General features: G+C 41.0%; 1 protein-coding gene across 1 annotated transcript in view; it reads left to right on the forward strand.

The window, feature by feature from the left end:
- LOC127122062 (uncharacterized) overlaps nucleotides 1-15,051 on the forward strand; it is a 38,725-nt gene extending 23,674 nt beyond the window's left edge. Inside the window, exon 5 of the mRNA XM_051052469.1 lies at nucleotides 15,010-15,051. Coding sequence (XP_050908426.1) covers nucleotides 15,010-15,051 — 42 coding nt within the window. The remainder of the gene's footprint in view (nucleotides 1-15,009) is intronic.
- The last annotated feature ends 5,533 nt before the right edge of the window (nucleotides 15,052-20,584 follow it).

The raw sequence follows: 20,584 nt of genomic DNA on the forward strand, positions 1-20,584 counted from the left end.
TATTCCAGTTGGCCTCAGTGCCTAACCCTCTTGTGTGAGCCTCCTTGTTTGGCTATAGAGTGTGCTGTTTGATATTGATTGATTGATTGATTGCTTCATATGCACATGCTTGCTTGTATGCTCTATGCATTTATCATCATTAATTGCTCATTAATGCATAATCATCTCATTTGTCTTTGCGATATTGTCATTGTTGCTTACCCATTGAGGACAATTGTAAGACCATTCATTGGCCATTGCTCCTATGATATGGAAGTGAGTATAAGACCATCACCTTGGCCACTCATCTTATCTTTGCCTGATGCATTTATTTGATTGTATGTGAGGTTGCAATTGTAAGTCCCTGTAAGCTGGCATTTGCTGTCCTATGATCATTGTTGCTTTTGTTCTTGTATGTGAGGATACAACTGTAAGTCCCTGCAAGTTGGCATTTGTATTCCTAGGACCATACTGTGGAGGTTAGAGTAAGCCCAGACAGATTGGCATCTGACCTCCATGTTTTGTTTTTCTTTGTATGTGAGGATGCAACTGTAAGTCCCTGCAAGTTGGCATTTGCTTTCCTATGATCATATGTTGGATATTGGTGTAAGCCCAGACAGATTGGCATCCGGTATCCAAGTTTCATTTTGTTTTAGGAGATTAGTGTAAGTCCATTGAGTGGCATCTGATATCCATTTCTGTTTTAGGAGACTGGTGTAAATCCATCTATTGGTATCCGGTATCCACCTTTTATTTCTTTGTTTGAGGAGATTAGTGTAAGACCATTGAGTGGCATCTGATATCCAGTTTTATTTTAGGAGATTGGTATAAGCCCAGTGATTGGCATCCGATATCCGCTTTTGCTGACTTTCTTGTTTGTTTGTTATTATCCATTGCCCATTCCAAAGGACACACTTGAGTCATCTCCCATATGATTTCAAGAAGTGAACCTTCTAAGAAGTTTTACTATCCATACCCATCCATTCATCCATTATGTCATAAACCTTTTCACACTTTGATTTCAAACTTGACATAGATATTGTGCAAACATCTTCACGCTTTTCTAACTAAAAACCTGGACCCCAAGTCCTTGACTTCTTTTTCAAACTCCATTTCATAATACTTCCTTAAATCAATCTTAATCATACTTTGACTCCATTTTCATAATCACAATCAATTAACTTCACTCATTCACTTGTTTTGGCTTTGTCCATTGTTAATCTTTTCATGCATTAGCCATAGGCTTCAATTATCATTGTGGTTGATGTAAATCTTGCCTATCCTTAGTGAGTCGACAGTAAGACTTCCGTACTGAAAACAGGGCTAACCCCTCTAGTACGTCGAAGCTATCCTCGCATGGTGGATGTTGTTTTTGGTCGAGTGTTCTCCCATTGATAATGAAAAGCCTCAGTGCTATTGTCTAAAACTGAATCCACCAACTTTCGGAAATCTTTTAGCCGAACTACGGCGTTTTGATCCTTACCTTTGATGGAAGGTACGTAGGCAGCGGGTTCATCCGTTCAAACCCGATAAAAAATTGTATATTCTTTTCTCATCATCCCAATCATGTTTGCACAATCTTTATGTCATAACAAATAACAATCTTTTACAACAAGTGTGAAAAGGGCTCCCTAGGAGTACCTAGGACGTAGTGGGTGCCTAACACCTTCCCATTGCGTAATTTACCCCTTACCCAGACTCTCTGATCTTTTATTAGTTTTCTACGTGTAAAACTTCTTAGGCTTTTGTTCGCTTTTTAGCCAGTCCTTTGGATAAATAAAAGTGCGGTGGCGACTCGAAATTTCATTGTATCCCTTGCTTATGGTTTAATCGATAGATCATATAGCGACGAATACACCGCTACAGAAAAGTGGCGACTCTGCTGGGGATCGAACCCAGAATCTCTGGTTGTATTGCCTACTTTTCACCCTTGTTGTGATATATATTGTCATTTGTTATTTGACATATTTTTGTACAATTTGGGATCACTGTATTGATTGTAATGTGTGAATTGCTTGATATACAATTGCTGTTTGCTTTGGTGATCTGTGAGATGAGTTCTGTACCCGAACTCGAGTGCACTCTAGGATAGGAGAATGGCATAGTCTTGTCGATTGGTGTGGAGTATTCCTTAGCCAGTTGACTTGCGAGTCCATTCACTTGGTGGAGGTCATGTTGAATTAATAATGTCACACAAGTTATTTGTGGTTAGGCATTATTCTTTCAATCATGTTCCGCAGAAGCCAAGGACCTTAGTTTACCAAACCCATCTGGGCCTATTTTTAGGACCGTAGTGCGGAGGTCGTTCAGATGTCAGTTCTGATACGATTGTTACGCGATGCTACACTCATAAGAGTTTCTCTTGAGAATATTCTTGGAATACGAGTATTCGTTCCTCCGATAATATTCGAAAGATGGAACGATGATTATGGGAACCTCTGATAGAACATGTCTGGCAGGTTTAAACCCTAGTACACTCCCTTTGGGTGGTTCTCAACCGAGACTTCATGCTCGTGACTCTCAACAAACCCGTGATTCGTGGTTGAGTCGTTCAAACATTGTTAATATCAATGGATCCCGGATCAGGTGTAAAACCTAAAATCCACCAAAGCGGCTGGTTGATATTAAGAATGTCTGAACCGGTTCATGTACCGTTAATATCAATGGAACTTGGGTATTGATAAGGTGAAAACCTAAATCCACCAAAATGGATGATTGATATTAGGGATACATAGAGCTTTCCCACGACCTTTGTTTGGTGTGCTTTGCTTGATCCTTGAGTGTGATTGTTGCATTCATGCATTCATGCATTCATCTGCATCCATATCATCAGAAAAAAGAAAATTTTCAAGGAACTCAAAGGAGTTTATTTGCAAAAATTCTCAAACATCAAAAAACCGGGAAAAAATTTTCACCTGATATATCTGATGAGATATTCTCATATAAGATCAAAATGCTTAAATATTTCAAAGTTTGCAAATAAAACTCTCGAGTTTCTTTGAAGAAAAACAAGCATATGCATAAACACTTCATGCATCATTTGCATAAGCAGGTGTTTTGTTCCGGTCTCCCGTCCTGTGGTCCGACCCTGCGATCTTCATTTATTTTAAAGACGCACTTTGCCGGTATTTTGATTGAAACCCTAATTTTGGGTCAACATCCCAAGGACCCAACTTCTTCATTTTTTATGATTTTGAGGTGAGACCAAGTGCATTGGAAATCTTAAGGTGTCTAATTCAAATGTTATGTAGGACAAAATTTCATAATCCTAAAAGAAACACATGTGATAATACAAAACATTATAGGTCACTTTGGACCAAAACCATTGAATCTTGAAAAAGTCCAACTTCAACTGCCCATGACTTTCTCATAAAAAATCCAAATGATGAAAAATTTAAGCCTAAATTGATCATCTTAAAAATATATACAACTTTAATGTTGGAGGTTTTTCCATTTGAGGCTTGAATCATTGAAACATAAGGGCTTGAAGTTGGCAACTTTTGGCAAATTTCTCAAAGGCATGTTTTGTACCTCAAACTTCATGATCAGTTTTCACAATTTTCCAAACTCCAAATGGATTTCTGTCCAACATAGCTCTTTTTCCTTATGTCAAGACCTTTCCAACCATTAATCACATGCCTAAGTTTGGATTTTCTATATGGGACTTTCGAAGAGGGGAACATTTGTGACCAAATATGAAATTCACATGGAATCTTCATGCACAAGCAATTGCAATTCAAATTGCAGGTCCATTTCAATTTGGAATGATATCATCTTGCATTTGCACTTGCTTTTGGGCCTCACATGCGCCTGTACAGGCCCATGCATGGAGGACCCAAAGCTTCATGCACACGGATTCTACACTTGCTTGCTTGCAGTTCAGCTATAAATACATTGTCATGCCTCATTCAAATGCAACCTTAAGGCTACCTAAAGCTCTGCTGAATTGGAAACCCAACCATACGAAAGGAATTCTGATTTTATTTTTCTCAATTCAAGCTTGAATTTCAACAAAATCAGTTGATCTTCAAGACTTATTCCTTAGCCTTGCATTCATATCACACCTCAAGATCAAGTTGGAAGCAAAAGATTGAGTGGATCGTGCTGCACAAAGCCGCTCTTCAAAGGTAGATGCTCAAACTGTTTTGATCTAAATCTCCTCATACAATGTGATTTGCTTGTGTTCATTTGGTTTTCGGAAGTCCTCGTGTGAGAGGCAAGCCAATGGTGGCTTTGATTTGGTGAATTGAAGCATTTCAGTTTTCACACCTGGATTTTCAAGCTCATATTTCTCCTTCCATAGAAACTTTGAGCATAATACAAGGTTAAAGGGGTGACGTACATCACCCCAGCTTCATTTTGGTATAAGGCTCGTGCATTTTGGTTGAGGTTTGAAAACCTGCAACTGGTGGCCGGAATCAGTTAGTCCACCGAAGAAGACGGTGGTTTCCACCATCGTCCCCACATGGATGCCTTGTGTCCATTGAATCTCATATGCGTGTTATAATCTCAGCCGTGCATTGTGTTTACTTTTTTAAATCCATTGTGTCACGCGTTTGACTGATGCCTACCGTGGAAGCGCGCTTCTAGACCATTAGATTGTCCACGTCAATTAATGAGTTCCATCCAGCGCTCCCTGATTTTTCATATTTTCTAATTTCTGTTTTATTTTTCTTTTATTCCATTTATTTTCAAAAATTCATAACTATTTTATTTGGAATCACAAAAATATAAGACAAACACTAAAATTTTTCTTGAAAAATCTAGTTTCATAATCTGATTTTTAATTATTTTTGTGATTCCATTTAATATTTTTTGTGAATTATTTTGTTTTTAATAGTTTTTAATTCATTTTAAATACTTTTTGATATCCAAAAATTCCAAAAAAAATATTTTCTTAACACATATGGATGATGATAAGTCTATGAAAAATATTCTCATCAATTTCTTAATTGATTTGAGATTTATTTGAGATTTCAATTCATTTGTGTTATTTTTCTTTGTTTTTAATTGTTTTAAAATAGTTTCTATTTTCAAAAAATATTGAGAGAATTTGTCAAACTTTGTTTGACCATGTTAGACTTATGATGATTCAATTGGACTTATTCAAGTTGATTTGAATTGAATTTGAAGTTTGACCATACTTTGTTCATTTTATTTTATGTATTATTTTAATTCCAAAAAATACCAAAAATATGTTTGACCTTTATTGACTTCTAATATTCATCTCTCTTCTGTTTACCATTGGTTGATGTTGATTTCATTCATATTTTGACCATTGTATTTTGAATATGTCATTTGAATTCTCATTTTGTCCATTTCATCTTCATCTCTTTTCTTCTTCTTTTTCTTTTGGCCAATGAGTTAATGATTTGTGGTTAGTCTAGACATATGAGAGGCTTAACCTTCTTTGATCCAAATCAAACTCAATTTGATCAAAGATCAAGTGAGTTGCTTTGTGTCCAAGATAGGTTGCTTCTTGGTCAAGCAAAAAACCTAAAATCCATACAAGACCTTCCTTCTTTTCTTTTGGCATGACAAGTTATAGGAGCTTGGCTTACTAGTCATGATCTCTAACTTGTGTTTATTTGCCTATAGTTTTATTGACCGGCCTCAGCTAGGTGTGACTACTACATTAGTCCACTTACGAGTGCTTAACATAGCGCTAAATTGTCTTATGACACACTAACACCAACTACTAATTACTAACTTTTAATTCAAGCATTTAATTTCTTGCAATTTACTTTAATGCAATTTAATTTCTCACTCATTTATTAATATTGCCTTTTCCTTTTGCTCACTTGAGCTCATATTTTATGTTTATGCCATTTTCCTTTTGCTCACTTGAGCTCATATTTTATGTTTATGCCATTTTCCTTTTGCTCACTTGAGCTCATTATTGTATATAAATATATGGTTGCTTTGTGCTTGTTTTGTCTTTGTTTGTGTGAACCAATGCAAAAAGGAGAAAGGACTTAGAATTAGGACCTTACCTATGCTTAATGGAGTTCAAGAGCAACTAGGCCTCATGCCTTTAGAATGCTAAATTTGTTGAAGAGCAACTAGGCCTCATGCCTTTAGAATGCTAAATCTTGAAAGTTGACTTCCAAGGACCCCTATTCTAAACTCATTCTTTGTCCATTTCTCTTATTATATTGTGAACCTTTTGATTGTTTGCTCTTGTGTGATAGGTATTCCAAACTTGAGATAGTAAGAAGGACCATTGTCATGAATAGCCAAGTTAAGAAGAGACAAGCCAAATGGAGATCCTAGGAGCTTAATTGAATATTTGTTTGATTGCTTGAGTTAATTGCTAAGTCCAAAGGAAAAGAGCATCTTGGATCATCTTTATGATCTCAAGAAAAGGAACTCCAAGGGTTTTATCTCTTCTCTCATCTTTGCATGTTTAGGACTAGCCCTTCTCTTCTTCTCTCCATTCTAACCCAAGTCAAACTCATTTTTGTGCAAACATTGACATTGTTTTCAAAACTAGAAACCTTGGCCATATACCTTTGATTTTTCAAACTCTTTTCATTAATACTTATTTTGAATGAACCTTAAGTCAACTTTGACTTCATTTTGTGAATACTTCTAATTTGTAAATACAACTCACTCAAGTTTTTTTTGTGGTTCCAATGGCCACCTTTGTTAAAACTTTTTTTCATAAACATTATCCATAGGTTTGAGTTATCATAGTGGTTGATGTAAACCTCACCTTATCCTTAGTGATTGGACTATAAGTCTTCCATACTTATTATAGGGTGGATCCCTCACTAGTATGTTGAAGCTCTCCTCACATGGTGGATTGTCGGTTTAGGTTGAGTTTTCTCCCTTTGATAACAAAAGACCTTAAGGCTTTTGATCAAATCAATTCACCAATATTTTGAGATTTTAACCCCGAACTACGAGGTTTTGATCATACCTTTGTGATGGTACGTAGGCAATGGGTTCATCCATTCAAACAACAAAGTTGTAAATAATATGTATATTCTTTTCTCATCCCTCCCCAATCTTGTTTGCACAAATCTTTTCAAATACCAACCTACAATACACACTTGCAAAAAGGGCTCCCTTAGAGTACTAAGGATGTTTTGGGTGCTTAAAACCTTCCCATTGCATAACCAACCCCCTTACCCAGATCTCTGACATTTTTATTAGTTTTTGATTTGATAAAACTTCTCGGTTTTTGTTCGTTTTCTAACCTTTCCTTTGGATAAATAGATGTGCGGTGGCGACTCGAATTGTATGATTTACTTTTGATTTAGTCAATAAATCTAAAGGTAATGAATACCCCGCTACACCTGGGAGGTGTGCACTGTGTAAAATAGATTAAATAACAGCTCGAGGGAAGACTTTCAAGACTTATACTCGGTACAAAACTAGAACTCCTTCATGTACGCCCCAGCCCCCGAATGAAGCTGGGAATGGGCAACCTTCAAATGCTTCAAGACGGCTACCTTAAAAACAGAAAAGGGAAATCGTAGTTCTATCCTTGTGAACATGCACTTATAAAGCAAGACCGCATAATTGTGGAAAAAGTTGCATATCTTCTTCTCTATACCTGCAGAAATAGCCTACCATTCTAGAGGGTCGTCGACCATGATACAAGCAACATATATTTCCGCTTAAATACTTAAAATGGACGAGGTACCCACAATTTATGCGTCTACCCAGTCGTACTTGACTGCATCGTCCAATTCCACTAATGTCACGCCTCTCTAAGCCGTGTAGTTGACTTTAGAATGCTCGTCGGGCATGATCCAAGAAACAATATTCGACCAACCCCGAAGCTCCAAGTGGATCCTCACTTCAGCATGGTGTAACACCTCAAAATTTGCCCTCCTCTTCTTGAGACTAGTTTGGGGCATTGCATTTCATGTTTTAGGGCATTAGGAATTTCATTTTGCATCTCATATGAAAATGAGAAGGTCATCCTCCAAAGTCTTTTCAAAAGATGGGGAAGTTAGGTGATTCAAGCCTGAGGGTCTCTATGAATTGATCATCAACCATCTGAGGGTATGGGCTCCAATTAGGGTTTCTTGATCCTTCAAAGGTCTTGAGCATCATCTTATCTGCAAGGATATATCACCATCATCATGGTTCTATCATCATCAAGGGTTTCAGAATTCATCCTCAAGTTCCTCTGGATTAGGGTTGTGACCTCTGGTCAACCCTAATCAATGCAGCTCTTCCAACTAGGGTTTCTCAAAGAGATGAGGTATTTTCTTGGGATGAGGATCACATGATTATTATAAAGAGCTTACATGAGCTAGGGTTTCATTTTGAAGCAATTTCACCAAGTGGTAGAGGCTCAAGTTGATCAAGACATTTCAAGGTCATCTGAGGACCAAAAGTCAACTGTGCAGTCAGCTGAGGGCTATGAGGTGGGGAAATGAGTTGAGACGCCTCAATCATGTTCAAATGGGGTATATTCGTCATTCTAAACATCCATCTTGAAGATTCAAAGGTCATGGCAAAAGTTACTAAAAATGGAAAATGACCTATAATTCAAAGTTTCCAAATTTGGAAAGTTTTTGGTCCACTTTCAACTTGACTTTTCAATATTAAATAAATTTCAAATGGATTTTTGGTGAACATGAAAGTTGTATATCTTTGTCTCCCCTTTCCAAAAAGTCCTAATTCATGTCCATATGATGAATGGTTGAGGAGTTATGGTCATTTAATCACAAAGTGTGCATGGAAATTCAAAATGGCATAACTTTTGATATAATGCTTCAAATTGGTTCATTCTTTTTGCAAAGTGCTTCTCATGTTCAAGGCATCTCAAAATGACATCATTTGACTCAATTTTGCAAACTAAGCCTCAAGGAATCATGGTCAAAAGTCACATTATTTCACATTTGTTCTAAGGATGGTATCATGCTACAAATCAAAATTCACAAAGAACCAAGGCAAGGCTTCACTTCAGCTTTCTTCATAGACCATATTTGGGTAAAAATGAGCCCTTGTCATGCATGAAAGAGGCGCGTATGTTCCTTGTTTCACACATGTTCAAAATGAAGCAAATCTTCACCCTTCATTCTTTGCTTAAGATGCAAGCAAAACAACCTTCAAATCCTGACCCTTGGTTGCTCTTGAGTGGATTAAAATCCTAGCATGGGGCTGAGCACGTGCATTATGGCCATGGGAACTCAATTTGCATTTTTGCAATTTGCATAACAACTCACTAATCATGATTAGTAAATGGCTAAAATGATTATCAGTGTTATTAGCATAAAGTATAAGTAGAGAAACCCTAATCACAAGCCTCATAACTGCATTTTCAGATCTAGAATTCAAGAGAACTCTCTCAAAATTTCTCTCTTCGAATTTGTATTTTATTTACACAAATCTCAAAGATTATTGCAGATTCTTGATCCTCATACTTCACTGATCAAGAATCACCCATCGTTTGGTGTAATTCCTCAAGAAATCGAGCAGTTCAGGTGCATTATCATGATGATCAGATTTGGAAATTGAGGCACATTCAAGAGGTTTCAGCCATTTCTTTTTGCATAAAGCTTCAAAGGAGGTTCAAAGGAGTTGATCTGGAGCAGCTGAGCTCGTGCGATCGTGATTCCAGAGATCTCCAGTTTCAGGGTTTTAATTGATGTGGTGAGCTCTTGAGCTCATTTGAGTGCTAGAGCACTTATGCATTGAATTGTGTAACTGTTAGAGGGTTTCACTGCTTGTCTTCTGGTTTTATGACTGAAGTACTAAATGCTTAGTCTTCGTACAGGTACCTTAGTTGCTTACTTGCTTTAGCTCTTGCTTGAGCATTGGATTATAGTTGACACACCACTCAGGTAGTTAGCTTCTTACTTCATGTAGTCTGGAGTCCTGTCACCTTTTTGGCAAGCATTTTGCTGGCAAGTCCTCCTTCAGAGGCTCTGTTTGTGTTTGTTTAAAATTGTGCCCAAAGACCTCCAAGAAGAGGCATGTGTTATATTTTATAAGACCTCCAAGAGAAGAGGCAATTGACGGAAGGTAGGGATCTGTAACCGATTCCCCGTTATTCAGTGTGTCGTTCTTTATGCTCGCACTACGTGCTGATGCTTCTGAACATGTGCCCCAGATCTTTTGTCCAGAGTCTGTCAAGTGGAAAAGGATCCTACTTTCTGGATCCCCACGCTTTCTGTCTCATGAGCTCACCCTGGCCAGGGTTAAGAGCATGAGGTCTCATCCTCATTTAGACTTTGATCAGCTTCACCCTGACGTTCAATGTTAGTGGTTAAGAGCTACAGATTACCCCTTACAGTTTGGCTTGTTTGTCGAGGTTGAGCACTCCCTCTTGACTAAAGCCCGCCCATTGTTTGAGCCTTTTGTATGGATATAGTGTGTGATGTTTGTTTACTTGCGTTGGTGTGTTTATTTGCTTTCCTCTTCTCGTCTCCATTTCTGTAGGAGTCGTACAATTAACTTCTGAGGAAGTTGAATGTATGTAGAGTTTAGACTTGAGTTGACTCGCTTCCAGGATGAGTTAAGTTCTTGTTAGAGACCTCAACTTAGGGATATTGATTGCATGACAACTATTAGGCTTGAGTCTTAGTCTCCCTATTAGTTTATTGTTTCCCTGGTCTCTGGTTAGGAGAGTGTTTTACCCCTGGTGAGGGGAACTACGTCACCCTGATTCTCATACCAGATGAGATACATAGGCAGGAGGTTGAGCGCAATCTCTCCGGGAACCCTTTTCTTTGTTTTGTGTGTGTTCACCCTTTAGTTGTTTTCTGTTATATTTGTGATGTTTCCTCTTTCCCTCTTCCATTGTTGAGTCTCTGTTTGTTCACCCTTAGTCCCAACTTGTGGTTACCGTTTCGTGTTTTGGTTTCTGGCATTTGTTTTCTTTGATGTGGGTACCTGGTTGTTCAGCGTGTGTGGGTGTTGTATGTTCATACCTTGGGGGATTTCTTCTATTATTATTCAGGGTTCACTAGTTGGGGTTCACTTTGGTTACCTGTTATTCGTTCGGGGTTCACCTATATTGACTTGGGGGATTTCTTCTATTATTACTTGGGGTTCATATTGGGGTTCATCTCGGGGCTCATTTATGATGATTGTTATTCACTTAGGGTTCATCTTTGGGGGGTCATTTGTGGTGACTGGTTATACATATTGGGAGTTTATTCTGGATACTTGGTTACTTTCTTGGGGTTCGTTCTGATAATCTTTTTCTTTGGTGTTTGTTGGTTAGCGTTTGTTATTGTTGGGAGTCGGGTGTAAGTCCATGTATTGGCATTCTGTTTCCTTTTGGATGTTTCTTTTGACGTCTCAGCGTCCCTGGGTGTCTTGTTTCAGCGTGCGTTAGCCGAGCTACGAGTGCTCTGATTCTCCGCTGGATAGAGAAGATACGTAGGCATAGGATGCGATGTCTTAGAGAGCATGTCTCCTTTCCCCGAACTACGTTGACTCTGATGTTTGTTTCTGACAAACTACGTAGGCCCAGGATGTAACATCCTGCCGAGTCCACTTCCTCTGTCTTCTTTCTCTCCCCCACTTGTTTATCGTTCCATTCTGTGCAGTTTCTTTGAGCAGTTTATTAGCATCCCTTTCCTTTTCTTTGAGCTATCTTTTGAGCGTGGATCCCGTCGAGTACGGCGGACGTGAGGGGGTGCTAATCCTTCTCCTTGCGTAACCGACTCCCGTACCTTGTAATCTCTGGTCGTAAGACCGTTCCTTTCCCTTTCTTAGGTTAGTCCTGCGCTCCCTTTCCGTCATAGGATGAATAGCATCGGTGGAGGCTCTGTTTTTCCCCGCCGGTTGTTTTTCGCGTTGCGACAGCTGGCGACTCTGTTGGGGATTGAAGTTGACCTCTTGCTGGTCCATCTTCCCTAAGCGAGTCAATCCTAGCACTCTCTAGCGTAGTTTTTAGGGTAGTTTGGGTTGCTTTTACTACTTTATTTATTGCATTTGTGATTATTATACTGTGATTATATGTATATTTGCATATATGTTTGCATGCATCATGTTATCACTGTGTTGGATTCTGGACAGGTGTGGTTCCTCTGATTTGGGGGTGGGTGTTCTGAGTGGGGCTAAAACCCAAGCCCGAGTATACACCTAGGATTAGCGTGGTCTCATGTCTCCTCTCATGTTAGATCAACATGTTGTTGCGACGTGACATACCACAACCGGACGAGGTTCTTTTGAAAGAGCTCTTCCTTATGGAGTTTCCACTATGGTTGGGTTATCTCTTTTGAGTTGTTGACTTCGGTGACTGTTCTTTCCTTTAGATGATCTTATGAGAGCTGCACGACACTCCCGAAAGGGCAAACCCGTTGAGTATCTCATCCGATTGTCGAGACCGATTATCTGCCTTAGGATGACCTTAATAGAATTCACCTGTGAGGGGAGGGGTTTGGTTCCTACAGGTACAGGTTCTGTGGGTGACTCTTTGATGGTGACTTTGGTTCGGTTCGTGATCTGGTTTCTATTTATAAGTTGGATTTATGGATATTTATTTCTGACACGCCGGAGTTCTATCTGTGGTATTTATTAGAGGGTTCCGTTTATTTCGGATCCCCCGGGTTAGATTTGGGGGTTACTTGTTCAGATGATCTTGTTGCTATCCGTTCAGTGACTTTCTTGTGATGATGGTGATGTATCCTCCGGTTCCGTTTATTTCGGAACCCCCGAGTTGGATTTGTGGTTACTTAGTCCCTTGGATGGTTGTGATTAGTTCTGAGACCGGAATCCAGTACAGTTGATGTTTAGATGTCTTGGAGGATGGCACTATGAATTGCATTCATGCATCTGCATCATTCCCACTTTGCATTTATCCGCATCTAACTCATGTTTATCCATATGCAGGGTACATTCATGATTGAGATTCTGTTTGAGAGACATCCTTGTTCCAGATATGAGGACCGACTTAAAAGATGATGTTGTCTACAGTTTCTTTGATCCAGAGATTAGCATGTTGAAGGGCATGATAGCATTGATTACGCCTGACCATGTGGGGATGTTCCGTAAGGCTTATGGCAGTATTACGAAGATGGTTTTTAGGCTCATGGATGGGGATCGGGGTGCCATCCATACTCTTCTCCAGTTTTATGATCCGGGTTTGAGATGTTTTGTCTTCCCAGACTATTTGTTGGGACCTTTGATGGAGGATTATGCCGGTATTCTGGGCATTCGGGTCAGAAACCAGATTCCTTTTTATGTTACTAAGGAAGAACCTGATATTGTTGAGATTTCTCGTGCTCTTTATTTGATCCCGAAAGTGACTAAGAAAGGTTTGAAGGGGAAAGGAAAATTGCCCGGTTTTCATCTGAGTTTCTTGGAGGCCAAAGCCAAGGAACATGTTGTTTTGGGTAGTTGGAAGACTGTTTGTGCTTTGCTTGTCGTAAGCATTTATGGAATTGTTTTGTTCCCTAATCAGAAGAATTTTGTGGATATTAATGTCATCCGGGTGTTTTCTCAGAAGAATCCCATTCCTACCTTGATTGGGGATGTTTATTATTAGGTCCATAATCGGAACGAGAAGCGGCGTGGAGGATTGGTTAGATGTTGTGCTCAATTGTTATATAAGTGGTTCATGGGATATTTGCCTTCCAAGGGTGCCTTTGTCTTTCTTGACCATACTGTAAATTGGGCAACCAAGTTGATGGGTTTGCGAGCCAAGGACATAGCTTGGACTCACATTGATGTGGCTGGACGAGATTTTATTTACAGCTGCGGGAGTTTTCCCAATGTGCCCCTTATAGGAGTTCAAGGGTATATTAGTTATAACCCGACACTTCTTAAGAGACAAATGGGATTTGCTATGGAGGTTCCTCCCCTCGAGCGTGAGATTCAGGAGTCTTTCTACTTCCCGGTTGAGGGTAATCAGTCATTGTTGGGGCAAGTGTCTGGTGCATGGTGCAACATTCAAAGGAAAGGAAAGATTCCTTTTGGTAGAGCTAATAACAGGTCTTTTCCTCCATTTGATGATTGGCTCAGAAAGAGGGTTGAGCTCACTCGTCTGCCATTTCCTGTGGGTGATCTTTGGTATCCGTTGATTGAGGAGCCACGCTCTTCTGTCAGTATGGAAGAATTTCTTGAGATGAGGAGGGCAAGAGATCAACTGCAAGCAGAGAAGACTGAGTTAGAAATGAGTGTTGCTGGAATTCAACTGGCTAATCAGGAAGTCAAGGGGAAAGCAGAAGACTAGGCTAAGAGACATGCTCAGGAGGTGAAGCGTTTTGAGAAAGACACTGCCTATTATTGCAAGATCATCCAAGCTTTAGAGTCATCTACGAATGAGCACGACCTTACCAAAGAGCAGTTGGCTAGAGCTTTAAGGGTCATTGAAGATGAAAAGAAGAGACAAGTCCTTGTGAAGACTCAGAGGGAAGCTAGAGCCAAAGCCCTTACCACAGAGTGGGAAGCGAAGCTAAGGGTTAAGGAAGAAGAGAAAGCGAAGATTGTGGCTGAGAGAGATCACTATCTTGCTGAGAGGGAACATTATTTCCGTCAGATGAAGATTCATCAGAAAGAGATGGGAAGACTTCAGTAGGAGAACACTGAGCTCAGGTTCACTGTGAAGTTTATCGGGATGGTTGATGAGGCAGAGCCTTCTGTGGGACCTTCTTCGGATTAGACTTTTATTGCAGTTGTTATCATGTATTGGATTACCGTCAGGCATGTTGACGGAATTCACTTGCTCGTATTTCTTTCCGATTCTGGAAGATTGTAAAGATGATTTGTATTAGATGATATATGACTCTCGCACGTGTTGCGCACTTTTGCTATACAGTGGTTATTATCATTCAGTGATTGATCTCAAAGCTTTATTTTCTTTTCCGTGTTACACTTACTTAACACACACATGGTCGAGAGATATCTTTGTTGAAGCACAACTTTCTGTTCCGTACGGCAGAGCCGGATGATTGATGTCAGAATGTTGCTGTCGAATTGTTATCCGTCTCAATGAAGCCAGGATCGAAGGACAGAATGTTCCTTATACGGATAGACATTGCATTCATGCATGAATCATAATAACTTGTCCTCTATTTTCCAGGTGTCGGTTTCTAACGTGTTTGATTGTTACAGGAATCATTGCTCGTGCACGCAGAGTCATCCCTCTGCATGTAGCTCGTCCGCACAGATACTTTACCAGATGCAACAAACCCAGACTGATGGATCCATCCAACGCTGACATTCTTGAGCTGAAAGAGAAGATGAGTGAGTTGATCAACGCCATGCAAGGGTTCGCCCTGGGGAAGAAAGCACTCGCCGAGAAAGTGGAGAAGCTTGAGCTGGCTTCGATTGCCAATAATGGCAATAGTCAAGAGGGTAACTCCGACAATGGTCCTGGTGGTTCTAGGGGTGGTGGCGATCCCAGAAAGAAGGCAACTAATGGTGGTGTAGTCATCAACAATGGGGGTGGTCTTGGTTTTGCTGCAGGCAGTGGCCCAAGTTATGTTGGCAACACTCTGAAGGAAACTCAGTTTTCTCCGTTCTTTGGGGCTGTGGAGGATAAAGAAGAGGATCAGTTCTCTATGCTGAATGAGCAATTCGGTCAGTATGGTGTTCAACCGCCGAACAAAGAGATTCAGGTACTAGCAGAAAAGATTAGGGCTCTGGAAAGCCATACCACTCCTGGGACTATTAACATGACAAATATGGGGCTGGTTGAGGGGATTGTGATCCCACAGAAGTTCAAGGTGCCCACGTTTGATAAGTACAATGGAAGTTCTTGCCCGGAAACTCATATTCAGGCCTTTGTTCGAAAGATATCTGCCTACACCATGGATCGGAAGCTCTGGATGTACTTTTTCCAGGATAGCTTATCTGGCGGGTCTCTTGAGTGGTACACCAAGCTGAGATCGTCAGATATAAAGAGCTGGCAGGATTTGGGGGATGCTTTCTTCAAACAGTACCAATTTAACGCTGACATGGCACCAAGCCGTACCCAGTTGCAGGGTATGTCTCAAAAGCCGAACGAGGGGTTTAAAGAGTATGCACAAAGGTGGAGAGAGTTGGCTGCCAGGGTTCAACCCCCATTAGTGGATCGGGAGATGTCAGACTTGTTCATGGGTACTCTTCAGGGGACTTTTGTTGAGAGGATGGTGGGATGTCCAGTTACTGGTTTTGCGGATATAGTAGTGGCTAGTGAGAGGATTGAAAGCTGGCTGAAAATGGGAAAAATACAAGGAAATGCTCCGTCGTCTGGAGTGAAGAAGCCCTTCGGAAATGGTCAGCGCAAGAAAGAGGGTGACTCGAGTGCTGTGTATGCCCAAAGAGGACACGGTAGGGGTCATTACCACCAGTATACTGCTGCAGTAACAATTCCTGCTGGTAATCAACCCGCACAACAGCAACAGCAATAACAGCCACCTCAGCAGAGAACACAAAGGGATGGGTACCAAGTTAGGGGAAGGATGGCAGATCGCCAGTTTGATAGGCCACCCATGACATATGCCCTTCTGTTGAAGAAGTTGAAGGATCTCAGGTTGGTACAGTTGAGGACGTTAGCTCCGTTAAGACCAGATCAGAGGCCTGCAAGTTATAATGAGAACGTCAAGTGTGAGTTCCATTCTGGTGCTCCCGGGCACAATATTGAGGGTTGTAAAGCCTTTAAGCATGTTGTTCAAGACTTGGTGGATTCCAAAGCCATCAATTTTGCACCAACGCCAAATGTTAATACTAATCCCATGTCGACGTATGGTCAGATGACGGTGAATGTAATTTCTGAGGATAAAAGTAAAATCGGGGTGACAGGTGTGGATCAGTTGAGGACCCCATTGTCTGTGGTCAAGGGTCATTTGTTAAAGAATGGAGTTTTTCCTGGTTGTGATAATTATTGTGCTGCTTGTACTGTAACTGCAAATGGGTGTGTAATGTTGAGGGAGACGGTTCAGAAAATGATGGATGAGGGGAGTCTCCGATTCGAGAAAGTTGCTTTGGAGAATGAGGATATTTCAACGATAACCATTTATTTCGATCCTGTCCACTTGTCAGTGCCGACAGATGTGGTTCCAATTTCCATCACGGTACCTGGACCTATTCCGTATGAAAGTGATGGTGATGTGCCTTGGGACTATGGTGGTGATGTGTATTGCAATGGGAAAAAGAAAGAAGACCATGATGCAGTTGATACCACCGTTTCAAAGGTGGACAATGCCGGGCTTAGTGGTTTCACTCGCAGCGGGAGGTTGTTTGCACCTAACACGTTGAGAGGTGGAGATGTAGAAAAAGAACAGAGAGATAAGGCCGAGGCTTTAGCCAGGGCAAAAGGAAAGCAGGTGGTGAATGAGGATACTCCTAGAACGGTACAGGCGCCTGTTGAGCCGGAAAGTGAGTTTGATGCTGAAGCCGAGGAGTTTTTGAGAATTATTAAGAAGTCTGAGTACAAACTTGTTGATCATTTGCAGCAGACTCTGTCCAAAATTTCGATCTTATCTTTGCTGTTGAGTTCAGAAGGTCATAGAGATGCTTTGTTGAAGATCTTGAAGAGGGCCTACGTCCCGCAGGAGATTACAGTCAATCAATTAAAGACAGTGGTATCGAGTGTTAATGCCAACCATGGGTTGGGTTTCACTGATCTCGATCTTACTATGGACGGGCGCAATCACAATAAGGCACTACACATTTCGATGGAGTGTAAAGGAGCCGTGCTTTCGCATGTTTTGGTTGATACGGGCTCATCACTCAATGTGTTGCCTAAGAAGGCCTTGGCTAAATTGGATTGCGAGGGATTGATTTTGAGGCCTACTGATCTGGTGGTTAGAGCATTTGATGGCTCTAAAAGGGTTGTGTTCAGGGAAGTTGAGCTCCCCGTAAAGATTGGTCCTGAGGTGTTCAAATCTGTGTTTTGTGTCATGGACATTCAGCTGGCGTACAGCTGTTTGTTGGGCCGTCCATGGATACATGTTGCCGGGGCAGTAACATCGACTATACATCAGTAGTTTAAGTATATCTTGGACGGGCAAGTCGTGACAGTTTGCGGTGAGGAGGATATTTTTGTCATCCAGTTGTCATCATTTAAGTATGTGGAAATGGACGGTGAAATATTCGAAACACCAAGCCAGGCGTTTGAAACCGTCAAGGTGGAGAATGTCGTTTTCGCGGAAAGAGAGAAGAAGCCATCCATTGCTTCTTATAAACAGGCTGTGGAGGTGGTGAAAAATGGAGAGGCCCCAGGTTGGGGAAGAGTGATAGATGTTGCGGTGAAGAAGGATAAGTTTGGGATTGGTTATCAGTCAGGCCAAGGCTTGTCTGGACCAAATAAAGGTCGTCGCCAACCGTTCACATTCACCAGTGCTGGAATGCTAGATCCATGCCGTATCTGTGCTGTGGGTGAAGAGACTGACAATGACTGCGAGCTTGACTCATGGATAAAACCGTGCGTACCAGGGATGGAGATCCAGAACTGGAAAGCCGAAAAGGTCATCACTGTCACTCTGCGTGAAGAGTAATATTTCTGTTTGTTAATTCTGTTTACATGAAAGCCATACGTTTTTCCCGAAACGTAATGGTCCATTGTAAGGGCCACCTCATGTGTTTCATTTTGCAGTATTTGCATCATTAATAAACAGATGTTTTTCGCATTAAAAGCGGTGTTCTCTGTTTTTCATTTATTTTTGCAGTTAAAAAGAATAATAATAAAAATGGCAATGTTTATTTTCATTTTCCTTCCTTTTAATTTGTCTCGTTCCGAATCTGAAGCAACACATGAATCAACATTCATGCAGATGCAATTATTCTCCGGATCTCATTGATGACAATTCTGTTACATCCTTATATGACTTCGATAACCCGATCTGTCATGCCGAAGAAGAAGGCGAAGAAGATTGTGAATTGCCTGAAGAGTTAGCCAGGTTGTTGAAACAAGAGGAGAAGGTGATTCAACCGCACGAGGAGCAAGTTGAGATTGTTAATCTGGGAACCGAGGAGGTCAGAAAGGAAGTAAAAATTGGGGCCGCTTTGGAGATGAATGTCAAGAGCAGAATGGTAGCACTGTTGAAAGAATATGTTGATATCTTCGCCTGGTCTTATCAAGATATGCCAGGGTTGGATACCAATATTGTTGTACACAAGTTGCCATTGAGAGAAGACTGTCCTCCAGTAAAGCAGAAGTTGCGCAGAACTCGGCCCGAGATGGCCATGAAAATCAAAGAGGAGGTACAAAAGCAGTTGGATGCTGGTTTCCTAGCTGTCACTAATTATCCGCCTTGGGTCGCGAACATTGTGTCGGTACCGAAGAAGGATGGAAAGGTGAGGATGTGTGTGGACTACCGGGATTTGAACAGAGCTAGCCCGAAAGATGATTTCCCATTACCTCACATCGATGTGTTGGTAGATAATACAGCTCAATTCTCGGTGTTTTCCTTCATGGATGGCTTTTCTGGCTATAATCAAAATAAAATGTCGCCAGATGATATGGAGAAAACAACGTTCATCACACCATGGGGCACTTTTTGTTATAAGGTGATGCCATTCGGTCTCAAGAACGTCGATGCCACGTATCAAAGAGCTATGGTGACCTTGTTTCATGATATGATTCATCATGAGATCGAATGCTATGTTGATGACATGATAGCAAAGTCACAAATAGAAGAGGGGCATCTGGTAGACTTGGCCAAGTTGTTTGACCGGTTGAGACAATTCAAATTGAGGTTGAATCCGAATAAATGCACTTTTGGAGTGCGGTCCGGCAAGTTACTGGGGTTTATCGTAAGTGAAAGAGGAATCGAGGTTGATCCTGCTAAAGCAAAAGCGATACAAGAAATGCCTGAACCGAGGACAGAAAAAGAGGTTCGTGGTTTCTTAGGTAGATTGAACTACATTTCACGGTTCATATCTCATCTAACAGCCACGTGTGAACCCATATTCAAGTTGTTGAGAAAAGATCAAACGGTCATGTGGAATGAGGATTGCCAAGCGGCATTTGAAAAAATAAAAGAATATTTGCAAGAGCCTCCGATTCTAATGCCTCCTGTGGAGGGGCGACCGTTAATCCTATACTTGACAGTCCTTGAGGGGTCTATGGGGTGTGTACTGGGGCAGCATGACGAGTCTGGTCATAAAGAGCATGCAATCTACTACCTTAACAAAAAGTTTACCGACTGTGAAACAAGATATTCACTGCTCGAGAAAACTTGTTGCGCTTTGGCATGGGCTGCTCGCCGACTGAGACAGTATATGTTGGTTCATACCACTTTGTTGATTTCCAAGATGGATCCGATCAAGTATATATTTGAGAAGCCAGCATTGACTGGACAGGTTGCGAGATGGAAAATGATTTTGACTGAATACGATATCCAATACACTTCTCAAAAAGCAATAAAGGGGAGTGTATTGTCGGATTACCTCGCCCAGCAACCCATTAAGGATTATCAACCGATGAAATTTGAGTTCCCCGATGAGGACATCATGTTTCTCAAATCAAAAGATTGTGAGGAACCTATCCCGAAAGAGGGGCCTGACCCTGAGTCCGAATGGATTCTGATGTTTGATGGGGCCGTTAACGTGAATGGTAGTGGAGTTGGTGTTGTTTTGGTTACGCCGAAGGGATCCCACATTCCTTTTGCTGCCCGACTAACATTTGAATGCACCAACAATGTGGCTGAATACGAAGCTTGTATCTTGGATGTCGAAGAGGCGATTGATTTGTGAATCAAGA

Source organism: Lathyrus oleraceus, chromosome 2 (genome assembly GCF_024323335.1).
Source record: "Lathyrus oleraceus cultivar Zhongwan6 chromosome 2, CAAS_Psat_ZW6_1.0, whole genome shotgun sequence".
NCBI lineage: Eukaryota > Viridiplantae > Streptophyta > Magnoliopsida > Fabales > Fabaceae > Lathyrus > Lathyrus oleraceus.